The 15,548-nt window shown below is 37.9% G+C and overlaps 2 protein-coding genes and 1 long non-coding RNA gene across 4 annotated transcripts; 1 reads left to right on the forward strand and 2 right to left on the reverse strand.

Moving 5' to 3' along the window:
- Positions 1 to 474: 474 nt before the first annotated feature.
- On the reverse strand, positions 475 to 1,883 carry LOC133713160 (uncharacterized). Its single transcript, XM_062139277.1, has 3 exons — positions 1,713 to 1,883; positions 1,536 to 1,655; positions 475 to 816 (listed from the first exon to the last, which is right to left on the reverse strand). The coding sequence occupies exons 1-3, from the start codon at positions 1,830 to 1,832 to the stop codon at positions 568 to 570; spliced, it is 489 nt and encodes a 162-aa protein (XP_061995261.1). The 5' UTR covers positions 1,833 to 1,883; the 3' UTR covers positions 475 to 567.
- Positions 1,884 to 2,059: 176 nt separating this feature from the next.
- On the reverse strand, positions 2,060 to 4,482 carry LOC133713161 (uncharacterized). Of its 2 annotated transcripts, XR_009847831.1 has the most exons (7): positions 4,414 to 4,482; positions 4,227 to 4,295; positions 3,973 to 4,110; positions 3,658 to 3,786; positions 3,435 to 3,528; positions 2,290 to 2,353; positions 2,060 to 2,125 (listed from the first exon to the last, which is right to left on the reverse strand). It is a non-coding gene; the product is annotated as an uncharacterized LOC133713161 (long non-coding RNA). The 2 variants fall into 2 exon arrangements; XR_009847830.1 differs by lacking the exon at positions 3,658 to 3,786.
- An 8,363-nt stretch (positions 4,483 to 12,845) lies between these two features.
- On the forward strand, positions 12,846 to 14,367 carry LOC133710829 (probable glutathione S-transferase). The gene is made up of 2 exons (XM_062136971.1): positions 12,846 to 13,274; positions 13,829 to 14,367. Exons 1-2 carry the CDS (start codon positions 12,960 to 12,962, stop codon positions 14,162 to 14,164), a joined length of 651 nt encoding a protein of 216 aa, XP_061992955.1. The 5' UTR covers positions 12,846 to 12,959; the 3' UTR covers positions 14,165 to 14,367.
- Positions 14,368 to 15,548: the final 1,181 nt, after the last annotated feature.

Genomic DNA, 15,548 nt, shown 5'->3' on the forward strand with positions numbered 1-15,548 from the left:
GATTTATCCGTGGCTTTGCAATCCCCGTTTTTCAGAAAACATATTCTGTCCTTGTATTTTCATTTGGTATCAGAGCAGGTTCTAAAGCATTTTAGTAGATCCGAGGACATGATGGAGCGTGAATATAACAGAGCCTCCAGTTCGATAAACTGCCCCCCTTTGTTTGATGGTGACACTACTAGAAAAACACCATTTAAGGACACTGAAACTGTGTCCTTAAATACATACAAGGACTCTTTAAAAAAGAGTCCTCTATCCAGCAGTCATTATAAGTCTCAAACAAGGACACTGAAAACGTGTCCTCTTTTCTATACGAGGACACAGTTTGTGTGTCCTTAAAACTCTAGATGCAGTGTCCTTAAATCCATAAGAGGACAGCTAAATTGCATCCTTATATCTTCTAATAGGTGTCCTCTATTCTATAGCAGGACACACAAACTGTGTCCTAAAAGCTCTGAAAATGGAGTCCTTAAAACCATAAGAGGACACAAAAAATACACTCATATGTGTCCTTAAAACTAAAACAGGACACTTAAAAGAGTCATAGAGGACGTTCAAAACGTGTCCTTAAAACTTGTAAAAAACCCAAAAAAAAAAAATAATAATTAATAATAAAAGGAAGCTTTCTCCAATTGTACACCCCTCAAAATACACCACCAAATGCAATATTAACTTAATCAAAATACACCATATGCAAACAAATTCATTGGAACTAGGAATAAACCACAACTTTTGCAAGAAAGGTGTCTCAAACTGAACAAAGAAACCATCCTGTTGCCCATGTTTCCATTTCCTTGATCCTTGACCTTTCCAAACCTGCAAAACGCAATTGATCACTGAAATCTCTTTTTTAACTACAAATTCCATTTATTATTAAGTCATTATCCACCCTCTATTTAGATCATAGATTAAGCCCCACAAATATTAGTTGGATTTAGCAATTTGTAAGAACAGCTAGAGCTAGCGATTCTGTGATAGACCAATAACCATACACAAACTGCACAAAAAGAATCAACTTCTTGATTATGTCCATGCTAGACAACTTATTGGTCCATATGTAGTCTGAAACCAGTACAACATTTATATTAGGAAAGAAAATGCAACAACATTTATATCAGACAAGGACAACTTGAATTCTTGAACCCTCATAGAGATAAACTGTCCACATAGGCTACATGGAAGACTTTGGCACGTGCTACCAAACTTAAATGTTCATAAACTTCTTAACTATAAGCGACTTAAACAGATAATGATAAAAAATCCATGACAGAAACTTGTTGGCACACCTCAAAAGCATCTGTGAGCTACATTATTCTGGGCCATTACAAGCATACAAGTTGGTAAATTACAAATGAAACAGAGACAGGTGCATTTTAGGAAAGTTTTGAATGCTATCATCTATCCAAAGTTTTATCATGTCACACATGATTTTTTTTTCACCTCAGATGATTGAATTTACGCCATTGTAAAACACAAGTGAAGGTATTTAAAAAAAAAAAAACACACACACACACACAAGTGAAGGTAAAAAATACCTGTGGGTAAGACATGATACTCTTGGGGGTCACCAAGCAAGATGCTCTGGAGAAAGAATCCTCAGCATACTGCCTAAGAAAAGGAAAACAATTTCTGTGCGTATCGGGTGATTCAAAGGCCTGAAACAACAGGCAAGCATTGATTAGGTAAGAAGTTTTCATCCTAACACTCAATACCTTATCAATATTCACAACTGGAGCATATTTTTCAGTATCTGTTTTTTCGTTATCAAGGAGAAAGTAAACTCTAGCCTCCACTTTTGAAGTTTCGTGCCATGATTTTACAACTGCCTCCATTGTCTCAACCAGAAAAGAAAACACATCTTCATGTTCTTCAGACCCACACTTTCCAGATTGCAAAGAGAAAGAGTGACTTAATCCTTCTTATTAGCAGTGATTGAAACAATCCAACCGCAGGTGATCCATTTAGAATCTCTATATCTGTTTATAACAAACTTGCATTCTGTGCACTCCATCATATATGTTTATGCAATGTTTATGGTAACATAGTATACTATACTAACCTCTTATGCAAATATGAGCAATACCACATTTATGTTTTCACTTGCACGCCATGAAGATAGTGAAATCTGCACATTACAACATTGGATGATAATGCAGCAACAACTGAGAAGGATCCCCAGAAGATAAACTTTTACAGACCAGAGGCCCAAATGTTCAAAATCTAAAACTACGAAAATTAATCCATTAAAACTTACTTAAATGATTACTAGATAGTAAGAATAAGAATAACCTGAAATCATGGCCCAGATAACTCATCTTTGACTTGCCGTAGTCATTTCCTCTAAGTGCTAGCACTGTAAAGCAGTTCAAACATTTACAATGCAGTAAATACAAAAAATTTGACAAAAACCAGCAACTCAAATTTGGCAGTAAGAAACCTCAGAACACCAAAAAAAAGGAAAACAATTCAACATATATATGTTCAGAAACTATATAGATGCAGAGGTGGGTTAGATAGTTTGAGATCAGAAACTACACTGAGGATCAAAAACTACATATACATAGGCGCAGAGCACAGTTCAACAACGATTTCCAAGCAATTACTATCAGATTTACAATTCTAGACTATCAAATATTGATTCTGTAGCAAAACTATGTAATGTCAAGACAGAATGAAAGAAATTTTGAGTTTTGCTGAAGACTTATTGCCTTGGTATTATCATTTTGTCTCTCTTCTCCTCCCTTTCTTCTTTGTTTCCCCAGGTTTTCTCAAACTACAACAGCTATTAACCCACTGTGTTTTCTCCATTTATTCTGTTTCTTAAAACCTCTACGTTACTAATCTCGCCATAGCCATATGACACCCCATTGCTTTGTTGTACATAATATGTACAAATAAGCCAAATACAATCTTGTGTGAAAGAAGATCCAAATTAGCTAGCATGTGATTAAATATAGAACTATTTCTTTCCAGCCAAATAACCCATACAAAGGACAAGTCGCAAACTGAAAGAGAACAACTCCAAGAAAAGTCCTTACCACTCCAAACACATCTGTCAACAAATCCAAATTTTCCTAACTAAACTACAAATTTCAATAACCATCAGCTTATCTCCTTGCCAGGATAAACAAGTATAAATCCTGCTTTGGTCATATCAAAAGCACAAACAGGTAAAGATTATACTGTTAATTGATGAAAGTCTTCCAAATCAACTTATTTAGCTGTATCGAAAATCCAATCAGTTACTTATCCTTCAAGAATATGGCAATCCTTATACATCCAAAGCCATTGTTATGCTGGAACTACAAAGTTGATTAAGATTACCTAAGAAAATATGAAATTCATCTCATTGTAGATAATATATCCATATTATACTATGAAGTTGTTTGTTTAGAGACCAGATCTACACTCTCCACATAAAGCTATTTACTTACCCTCCAGCAGTCACAGTAGCAGGCTGCCCAGTGGCATCATTCCTCTTGACGGCTTCAAAATTCAAAACTCATCCTGGTAATACTACTAGTAGATCTGCAGATTGCCGGTAGTTATTAATTTTTTTTTTTTTTTTAAAACCACAATTAAGTAGCAATAATAGTTCAAAATTCATAATTGAATTACTACACAATTAGCAAGAACCCTAATTTGACAAATAGTCACATTTATTAGCTCCAGCATTCTGTCAAGAAGATCATGATCTCTGCTCGAGGAGAGATTCCCAATCCAAGTGATAACAGATGTACCAGTTTACAGGATGTAACAATAGGAAGAGTTCAAAGAGCCTGAAACCTGAAACAGTACCACTTTATACTCAAATCATACAGGCATATGTAATTCAAATACTGGAGGATCAGAAGTCAAGAGACACACTTTCATTGACTAGAAGCTATTGTACATAAGTAAAAAGCTAAAACAAAATGGAATTACAGAAATTTTCATTATAAGATAAACTCTCAAGAGAGATTTAAGGCTTACTGTATCAACTTAGATGGCCTGCATGTTATTAGGACTTGTCCCTTGAACACGAAAACGAGCTGTCTTGCTGTCATCATAAGTTTCATCTGCAATACCCTTTTCTACCACAAACTTCTTGTATCGTTGACTCCTGCCTCCCTACAAGAAAAGCAAAAAAATTTCAGAAGATGAGACACTATCAACATAAGATTAATCTGAAACAAAACCAACATTGTATTAGGAAAAGAAATATAAAAAAATAGAGAGGTGTAAACCTTAAAAACAATTAATGTCTGTAAAATTGAAAAAAATTAAGATGGCTCCTTGTTCTCCATAATTTGAGCCTGAAAACATAAGTCAGGGAAATCTAATTGGCATGAGTGATGCAGTTAAATGAAGAATTCAATCAACTATATGAACATGGAAACTGTGTATTAAACAAGCTATCTTAACAGAACTTACCACAACAGGATTCCCCTGCTTGACTCAACTATGGCATTCATATGAGAGATAGTATCTGTTCTATATTCCTGCATGCAAAACAAATAACAATTAAAGAAGAAGATTGAAGTTCACTAAAGGCTACCAGAAGATGGGTAGTTGCTTCAGATACATAGTAACTCGGAACTTAAACAGCTTTTCCCAGGTAAAGTAGTAATTTATATGGTCTTTTATTTTCTTCTTTTCCCTCCAGGATGTCATGACTAGAACTATGAATAAATCTCACAAAGCTACAACAACCTATCAATACCAATCATAACAGCCATGGTTACCAACTCACCATTACACTCCCACCACCAAGCCATGCATAAAATAGATTCTCATCCCTTTCGTTTCCAAGATATGTATATTGCAGAATGTAGCAATCCCCACTGAAAAGCTTTCTTTGTTCTGAGGCTGGAACAAGGGACAGTCTATCACCATCTACCCACCAAACCTGAAATGTTATAGATTGCATTAGCATAAAGGAACGCAAGCTTAACACACAGTTTAAATGAGTATGACATTTTCAGAAAAGGACAGACATACACAATATCAATTCACATCATTAATAATAGAATCGTAATTACCTCTCTTGGAAGAGCCCTCATGATAGTCAGATAGTCATATCCAAAACAACTCGAGCGCCTGCTGTTGGTTTTTCTTTGTCCACTTTACTGCAACAGCCAAGAAACCCACTGCCCAGAAACTACATCAACCAAGGGAGGTCAGGCAAGACGGGAGTGAAGAAGGCTTGGATGGAGAGGAGAGATGCGACGACGTACTGAGGCGGCGATGGCGAGGTCGGTGTGACGTAGGAGATGAGCTTAAGGAGGTTGTTGATGTGGGTTCTGGAGGTTCGGAGGTCGGAGAGCCTGGTGGTTTTCTGCTTCTGCTTTCACGGTGGGAGAAAACGAGGGTTTGAGAGAAATAGGGACTTTCTAATCATCAACCAAAGCACACAGATCTGGCAAAGTGAGAAACAGATGAGAGAGAGTGAAAAATATGAGCTCCAATTTGGTGTGGTTTATTCGATGAGGAAGAGACGCGGATAAGAGAGAATGAGAGGGCAGTCAAAATATGTGTGGGAAATTTTCAACTTTTGGCGAAAAAAAGTGCGGGACTTGCGCCTGCTTTCTTTAGCTCGTCCTCTTAGGGTTATTAGGACACCTCGATAAAACTCTGTCCTTATAGGGTGTCCTAAAATGTGGTTTTTCTAGTAGTGTGAAGATTACTCACAATGGAAGATCATGATGAGGACATTCCTCTACTCTCAGGATGAAAATATGTGGAATGTAGTTGAGACTGGATGGGAACATCCAACCAAGGCTGAAGACTCAAAGAAAGTACAAGGGACATTTGCAAGAGTTCTTAAGCCTAGGAAAGAATGGACAGAAGAGGAGGTTCGGAATAGAAGTTGTGATTTCAAGGCACGGAATTCCTTATACACAGCTTTTGCCAATAAGCCATTGTGACACCGCTAAACAAGCATGAGATCTTCTTCAGGTCACTTATGAAGGAAATAAAAAGGTTAGAGGTCAGAAGCTTCAGAGACTTGTCTTGGAGTTTGAGAACATGCAAATGGGGGAGGATGAATCAATAGATGACTTTCATGCTCGTCTTATGAACGTGACAAGTTAGTGTCACAGTCTTGGTGATCATTTTGAAGAGCATCGGATTGTCAAGAAAATTCTTAGGTCTCTTTCATCAAAGTTTCAATCCAAACAAACAGCTATAGAGGAGACTCAAGACCTGGACACCTATTCTCTTAACGAACTTATAGGTAATCTCAAAACCTTTGAGATGAGGATCAAGCCCGAGAAAAAGGTAAAAAATATTGCTTTCTCTTCTGTTAAAAAGAAAGATGATGTTGATGATGATTATGTGGATTTATCGTTGTTGACAAAAGAGTTCAAAAATTTTCTGAAAAACAAAAACTCCTTTGGGAACTCTTCGAAAAATTTTCCTAACAAACCTAAATGCTTTGAGTGTGGTGGAATTGGACATCTTGCTGCCGATTGTGGCAACAAGAAGTATAATTCACGTGGTAACAAGGCTTTAAAGTCCACATGGAGTGATAGTGATGAAGGGTCTCAATCAGATGGTGAAGAGGTAAATCTTGCTCTTACTTCCTCTCTTAATATTGATTTATCCGATGATTCTGACTTGGAAGATGATACTCTTGATGAAGAAACAAATGAAAAGTGTAAGCAATTGTATAATGCCTCAAAAATTGTTCTTCGAAACAATTACAAACTTGAAAAAGAAGTTGAATCATTGAGAGGGGAAAAAGTAAAGATTGAGCAAAAATTTGAAACTTCTTTAAAAGAATGGGATGAAGAATGTACTGACCTTGTTTGTAAGGTTAAAGTTTTGCAGGGTGATGTCAAGTCTAAGGATTGGGACAAGGAACATGGTAATGTTATTAACAAATTAAAGTTTTGTAGGTTGAAATCAAGGCTCAGTCCACTCTAAATGTTTCACTAACCCTTGAAAATGAGAAATTGCAGGATGAGCTACTCAAAGTCAAGGTAAGCTTCAACAAGTTCTCTATAGGGTCTGAAAAGGTCTCCAAGATGATGGGCTTTGGTAAAACTCATGGCAACAAAGAAGGGTTAGGTTATGAAGGTGAGTCTTGCAATCCTTTAACCTTTGTAGAAGGTGTAGAATGCAAAAGTTCATTGGATCAGTCACAAGATTCAAATAACAATGATTCTGGTCCTAAGTTGCTCAAAAGATTAGAGGCAAATTTAGCCCTTCAAACCCATCAGAAAAGTGCTCAAGTAAGTTCTGACAGTCACAATTCTGTGCGTCAGCCCAGGTATGTTCATAACTCTAAAAGTTTTATTCCCACTTGTCATTATTGCGGAAAATTGGGACACATACGTCCTAGGTGTAATATACTTCGCAGGGTCACTCAAAATCAAGGGAAAGCATCAAAAATTAGCCCAACTGCAAGCTGAGCTGAAAGAGCATCTGAAGTTGATTAGCAGGATTGCAGAGTGTATTGCAATCCCCAATGAGTAGAATTTGAAGCAGAAACAAATCTGGATTAAAATAGGTTCAAATAATCGTTTTTCTGCTCATACAGATAATCTTGATAATATGCTTGAGCTTGCTTTCGTTCCTACTGAACACAAATTGACTAATTCATTTACTAGGCCTTTAGACAGAACTCAATTTGAATCACTTAGAAGCACCGTTGGTGGATGCTCTAAGTATTGATACTCTCACTTCGCTTGATCCATTTTGCATGCATTCATGTTGTATGTCTTCATGATAGTATAGGTGCATTGTCTTTACGTTTCTGCATTGTTAGGTTCAGTTTTTGGAAATTAAGTATAGGTGGTTTGTATCCCCGAGTGTCTGACAGATTATTTTGAACTTAGATTGACAAGGGCCGTACGTACTCTTTTCCTTAAATCTGTGTACAATGAGGTGTCTAGCACGTTTTGAATTTGCTCTTGCATCACTTTGTAATTGTGAGCTTGAACAACATATTCTCTATCACCTTGAATCCTCACATGCACACAAACTCTAAGTGGTGGTAAGTCATACTTGTTGGTTGGCCTGTTCTCAATACTCGTGTACGAAACTATTACTTATTTGTGTTGCTCCTTGACAATAAATTAAAAAAAAAAAAAAGAATGATTTATGGAGCATGGCCAAGCTATTCCCAAAGTAAACAGGCCTCGGTCATGACGAACGATATGAGGATTGGGAAGAAACGGGAATGGTTTGGTCAGCCGATGGATTGTGAGACTATTGACTCAAGTAGATGTGCTCTTTGGGATGTCCTTGTTACATCTAGTACCCTAAAGTCTTCTGACTTGGGAGCTGCTAGCATAATACTCGTTACATGGGTCGTAGTCTTCTTGAGCAAAAATGTTACTTTGTGTGAAAGGCCAAAAGAAAAATTCAAAATCATGCCCACACGGTGTTATAAGGGGGAATATAGTTTACATGCTTAAATTTATTTCGTATGTGAGCCTTGCTTTTCAGGTTTCCACAAATATTACACACCCCATCTTGAGATATAGTCACTCTTCACAACAAGAGGTATAGAATAAGCAATCACCCTCTATCTTACCTTGTGATTGTCGGAATCAATTCACTCGTGTGAACTTATTTTGTTGCACTCTTGTTTATGGTTAAGTGGTATTGCTCTTGTTGGAAAAGCTATGCGAATTAAATCTGTTCTTAGCATTTGGATACAACCCACTCATTGTGTGTTTGTATTTCATTATTGCATCTCTCATCACATGATCACACTTAGGGGGAGTATTAATACTTGGACTATATATCTTCCTCTGATTGATTCGACTTGGGCTAGTGTCTACTGTGCACCATCTATTTGTGATCCTCCTTCTACATCGCTTCCGCTATGTATGTTTCCTTTGTCATTCCTATTCAAAAAGGGGGAGAAATTAGATGTGCGACTGTGATTAGATGTGCGACTGTGATAACATTATTCTATCTTATATATGCATTTTACCAATGTGTGAGAAATGTTTCAGGAATGAATGGATGAAGAGTTGTGATGTTCCTCCTGTACTTGTTGAGGGGGAGAGTTTGTCCTAATTTATGTTTTGTATAGGAATGTCAAGGGGGGAGATTGTAGGTACAAGTTTTGATCAACTTGGTGTATTGGCATTCCCATACAAAACGGGAAAGTATCTTTGCAGTTTAATGGGTTTAATATCTTTTATTCATTTAAAGATATTTTTCTGTGTGCCGAAGTGTATTATTGATTTCCTAAGTATTTTAGGATTTGGTGTCCTTAATTGTTTATATTTCTTTTAACACAAAAAGATTTGTTTTTCCTTGTAGAAGGTGGATTAGGGTAAAAAGGTTGTTGGATTGTTTTTGTTTTGTACGGCAACTATTCTTGGTGGGTGGAAAAACAGACGGCCATAAAGAGGACCTAGAACGCAAGAATGTTTGGGGCTTCTTGCTTGCTTGCTTAACATTGAGTCTTCACACGAGTCAAAACACTTGGTCCATATATAAGTGTTCTTGATCATCTTTCATATGCAAATATTCTTTTGAGGTTAGTAGAGAGGCTGTGAAGAAAGAAGAGCGATATTTGGCTAACGTTCAAGTGAAGGAGTTCAAGACGGAAGACAAACTTTGTATTAGTATTTGTCTAATCATTGTAACTGAGCTAGTTCTATTCAAGTTTGTAAAGATCATATCCTTCATCATAAGTTAATTCTTATTTTGGGTTCTCAAGAGTAAGAGCCCCACAGTGTTTTTAATATCATATTTGAGGTTTTCATTGCATAACCAAAATCTGGTGTTATGTTTGTTATTTTTGGTTTCTGCTGCCCAGTAAGGATTGATTCGTGGCTTGCAATCCCCGTTTTCTAGAAAACATATTTTGTCATTGTATTTTCATTTTGGATTAAATTTGCTGAAGATAAGGTCAGTATACATATAAGGGGAAATGATCATTTACCCAATTTCAACTTAAAAATTGTCCACTTGCTCCACTAACAGTTTTTTAACCTCATTTACTCAAAACACTCTAAGGGATTATTTCCCTAATACCCAATTAATTCTTTTTATTTATTTTTGGGACACTTTTGCCCTCTCCTTCTTTGTCACTTAGAGAGAGAAGTGATAGGAGACCTTGCCGGATTCCGGTGACTAGTGGCCAGCAGCGGACTCCAGCGACCGGTGCCCGGAATCCGGCGACATGTGACCGGACTCCGGCGACCGGTTACCAGAATCCGGCGACCGGTCACCGGAATCCGGAATCTAGCTACTGGACTGGTGACCGGATTCCGGCGTCTGATTTTATTACCCCCCAATAATACCTAGTAATCATATTATTGCCTCCCAATAATCATATTATTGCCCCCAATAAACTTGTTATCAGGGATCAATAATTAGTGAAAAATGAAGATGTTTTGAATTTTGAAAGATTTCGGAGGTTTATCTAAATAAATAATTTTATTATTGCCCCCCAATAATCTTATTATTGCCCCAATAAACATTTTATTGCCCCTCAGTAATCTTATTATTGCCCTCCAATACTCATATTATTGCTCCAATAATCATATTATTTCCCTCCAATAATCATATTATTGCCCTCCAATAATCATATTATTGCCCTTAAGTGAACCAAAATGAATACACTATAGACACAATTGATCAATTTATATGTTCAATTGTAAACGTTCACTTTTTTTTTCTTTTTTTTCCTTCCCCATTCTTGGAGCTCTTCCCATCGAAATCAGAAAAAAAAAACCATCAAAATCAGAAAAAAAAAAAAACCATCAGAATTTTTCTCCGGCCACCCACGCTTCCCCTGTGGACACCCATGCTCCTCCAGCCCGATTCTGGCACGATTCCGACCGGACCGCCTTCGTCTTCTCCAGGTCCTCTTCTCCAGTCGCTCACCTGCAGCCCATCTCCGACCGGTCCCAGCCCCGACGCAGCAACACCCCTGCTTGCTCTTCCGTACCGGCCTCATCCATGCATGTAGGTGCCCCACGCCGGCGCTCTCCACCGTCACAGCCACCATCTCTCGATGTCTCCAGATCGGAGGAAACCGAGAAAACCTCTGCACCGATCTGACGTTGGGTACAGCTGAGGGATCCATGGACCTGATGACGCTCTGCAGAAGCTGCGTTTCAGGACGGGCAGGAAGTCGGCGGAGTCGGAGGTGACGATGGGCATGGCATGGAGGGCCGCGACCTGAGGCTGGAGGAATCTAACGTAGCCGTTCTGGTGCCGTCAGAGCCAAGAGAGAGAGAGAGAGAGAGAGTCCGGGAGGAGAGAGATTCTGAGAGGAGAGAGATGATGGGTTTTAATTTGTTTAATGGGGGCAAAACTGTCAATAGTTGTTAGATTGGGTAAATGGGGTTAAAAAACTCTTAGTGGAGTAAGTGGACAATTTTTAGCCTAAAAACGGGTAAGTGGTCACGACCCCTACATATAATCCATAAATTTATTCATATTGATCGACTTACCATTTGACCTTTCAATTAAATAAAAAAATGTTTCTTTAAAAGTGCCAAAACAAGTTTATATAAGTTATGAATTGTTTCACGTTCACCAACATATTATGCTTACAAAATGAGAATAAATTAAGATTAAACATGAATTGTTTCACGGTCACAAATGCGTGACTACTCTCAATTGCAACGAGACATTTTTGATATATATTTAAAACACTTGATACATGGTTAAATTGGAACAGTATTGTGACAATAGTGGGACACCTTGCTCACGCTTATTGCTATTTAACATAGTATCGAAGAAAATTAGAGTATCACGTTGTTATCGAATTAAGGTTCATTGGAAAGATTTTGATTTGATTGTTACTTGATTGATTAAGTCTCTGATGTGGGAATTGAGTTTGTTTCTCAAATTCTGATATATGAATTGATTTGTTACGTGAGGGAGCGTGTTGGAGAACTTGACTAACTAAGTCTCTGATTGTTACTTGATTGACTAGCTAAGTCTCCGATGTTGAAAGTGAGATTGTTTCTTAAATTCCGATATATGAATTGGTTTGTTACGTGAGGGAGCGCGTGTTGGAGAATGGAGATCATGCATGAGGAAAGTAACAATAACACTTCCAATTGCATTGAGGCCTTTTGAGTTAAAACTCACCTAAAAAATAGTTGAATTGAGACAATATCGGTGCAATAGCATCTTTTGACATTATTCCAATCACTTATACAAAAAGCCATCCTTATATTCGATCATAGTCAATAATGATCACCGGCAAAAGAAAAAATATAGGATGACGTCGATGAACTGAAGTGCAGCACACACGCTGATAGCAATTCCACGTACGTGAAAGCTCGATTGTAAACCAGTAACCACTTGGCCTTACCAGCCACAACATCCGCACCATTCCTCCAAATGAAACCAACATCACAATTCATCACTTTAAAGTCCCCTCGAGGGGATTTAGAGATTAGACCAACGAACAGGCAGCGTAATAGCTCGAGAATTAGAAGAGGATATATTGGAGCCTTATTAGCAAAGTCTTCGTAGCAAGACATAAAAAATAAATAAAAGGGTGGCATGGAGACATGGAGTGACAGCTTATTTCCATAGAGGAGTATTCCTGATCGACATTTCAGATAGACCAAAGTTTAATATATACTGGAAGGGCACGATAAATTTTTGACTTCTAATTCTAACTCGGTTTCTCACTAGAAGATACTTCAGCACCTGCCGTCAAGAAATTCTTTAAAAAAGGCAACTTTGAATGGAAATGTACTGTTTGATGACCATTAAGAAAAGGGGCATAAGTACAATAATAACCATTATTAACTCTCCTAAACCTTGTCATCAAATTAAGGATATAGTTGACATAATAGTATAAAAAGAAAGGTGCATGACCAAGCTACTTGAATTCAATCCTGTCTAATTAATTATATAATTGAAATTGTTAAGCGTGCTGCCCAAGCAGTTGAGTCCACTTTTATTTTCAAATGATTTTATGTTTTGCATAAATAGATTTGGGGAGTCCAACTAGCTAGCTCCCACACATTGATATCTGAGACATGGCAGATCAGGTGAAGCTATATGGAGTCTGGAATAGTCCATTTAGTTGCAGGGTGATATGGGCTCTGAAGTTGAAAGGCATACCATATGATTACATAGAGGAAGATCTTCGCAACAAGAAAAGTGCTCAACTTCTCAAGTACAACCCAGTTCACAAGAAGATCCCAGTTCTTGTTCATGGAGAGAAGCCGATTTGTGAGTCCATGGTCATCATCGAATATATAGAAGAAACATGGCCGCAGAACCCCTTGCTGCCCACTGACCCTTATGAAAGAGCCATGGCCAGGTTCTGGGTTAAATTTGCTGATGATAAGGTAAAGAATATAATCCCTAGATTAGTTTAGTTATATTGATTAATTACGATTTGAGCTATCAATTAAATCAAATATATATAACATATATATTGTTTCAAGATCTCTAACATGTTATGTCGGCACGGAAAATTCTATAATACATACCCGTATCTCATGCACACATTTATAAATGTGACAACAAATTTGTTGTTAGAGTAGTAATGTTGAGTCCTATTTTTTGTAATCTTAGTTCTAATAATGGTAATTACATCACCTACGACCTTGTTACAAGTTTTTGAACAAATTTGTTGTCAATATTGTAATTTTTGTTTAATTATATGTAAATAGTGTAAATGAATATGGTAATTTTGTTCTCAATGTTGTAATTTTAATTCAAATAATTGTAATTTTTGTTTAAATAGATATAAAATGAGTGTATGATAAACATCACAGTATCATAGTTTGTCTCATGGCACACTGCAAATCAAGATTAAACTTCACATATATTGGCATATAATTAGAGGAAACGCGTGCTGTGCCGGATGACTATTGTATATTAACATTCTAATTCTTAGGGTCCTGCAATCTGGAGGGCCTTCAAATCAGCAGGCGAAGAGCGAGAGAATGCCAAGAAAGAGACATTGGAGATGCTGAGAACTATTGAAGAGCGCGCAGGTCTGGAAAATAAGAAGTTTTTTGGAGGAGACAACATTGGTATTGCAGACATAGCCTTCGGATGGTTTGCTCGTTGGTTTGGAGTCATTGAAGAGGTGGCTGGGTTGAAGCTTTTTGAAGCCCATGCTTTTCCTCGCTTGCATGCATGGACTAACAATTTCAAGGAGGTGCCTGAAATCAAAGAAAACCTTCCTGATCGTGATAAAATGGTGGCCCTCTTTAGTGGTCTTGCTTAAGAATAAAGGCAAACTTTGTTGGAATCTCTCATGTGCTTGTTTCGGCAGAGTTCCAACTATCTCCAATTTCATTTCTGTACTGCTTTACCTTCCGGTACCTCTTATCTTTCAATTCTGCTCGTATATCAATAATGAGATTAACGGAGTTGTCTATGGTACATGGATGTTTATTATACACTCATTTATATCTTATTGAACCAAAATTACAATTCAATTGAACCAAATTTACGACATTAACCACAAAGTTACCACATTCCTTTAAATTATTTACATATAATTGAACCAAGTTATCAATATGACAACAATTTGTTCATAAACTTGTAAAAATGTTGTAGGTGGAGTTCTTACCTCTAATAGAGCTAAAATTACACAAACAATGACTCTCCTTATTATAATGACAACAATTTTGCTCTCATATTTGTAAATGTGTGTATGACATATATGTGGGTACCGTAGAATATTTATCAAATCATCTTGGCGAATTATACAAGAACAAAACTATGATGAAAGAGAAAAAAAGATTAGACAAAAGTTTTTCTCATCAATGTAAAAAGATCATGAAATGATCGGAATAAAGAGTCCTCGTGTAAACCAAATCAAGTAACCATACAAAGCGGCATATAAAACAAAGCTGAACAAAAACAAAATAATGAGCAAATTTAATTCGGCAACCAAGCTAAAATGTCAGCAATCATCGTAGCGGAATGAAAACTAAGCCTATGAAACCCTTAATTAAGCATGAAACATTACGCTTGAAAATTCCCTCATTTTTCTTTTTAATTAGTTACACAAGCTCTGACTTTTTTTTCAATAATTATCTCAGTTTTTCTTTTTAATAAATAACAATTAAGAGGGAGAGAACGCGCCTCACGCGCGGAGACAAAACCAGAGGAGATCGAGAGTGCTCTCTCCCGGCCGGACGCCGCCGGCGCCCTTGCCGCTGCGTTCCGGTCCGGGAGAGGATGTTTGCAGGGGCTTGTGGCGTGGTTCTTGGGCGAAGGCCTGGCTCAGGGATGGAGGAAGGTGCGGTGGCTGCATCTGGATCTGTGGCGTGGCTGGGGATTGAGACCGGTCCAGCGTTGGATCTTAGTCGGATTGGGGAGGCGTCTTGCACCGGTCAGAAGGTGTGGCGGGTTCTACGGTTTGCTGTTGCGGATCGGTGGATTGACGGCGATCCTTTGTTGTTTGCTTTCGGGTCCTTTCGCAGATCCATGGGTTTTGGGTGTTTGGGTCTACGGCAATGCGCGAGGACAGGCTGGCAAGGGAGCACTGGTCCTGGGGATCTGACGCTGGTGGTGGAGCGGCAGGAGTGGTGGGGAAGCGACGGTGCAGGTGCAGCGGGTGAAGTGGGTCTTCGGCGTGGTGTGATTTGCCGGCGGGGCAC

This window comes from Rosa rugosa, chromosome 5, assembly GCF_958449725.1.
Source record: "Rosa rugosa chromosome 5, drRosRugo1.1, whole genome shotgun sequence".
Classification (NCBI taxonomy): Eukaryota; Viridiplantae; Streptophyta; class Magnoliopsida; order Rosales; family Rosaceae; genus Rosa; species Rosa rugosa.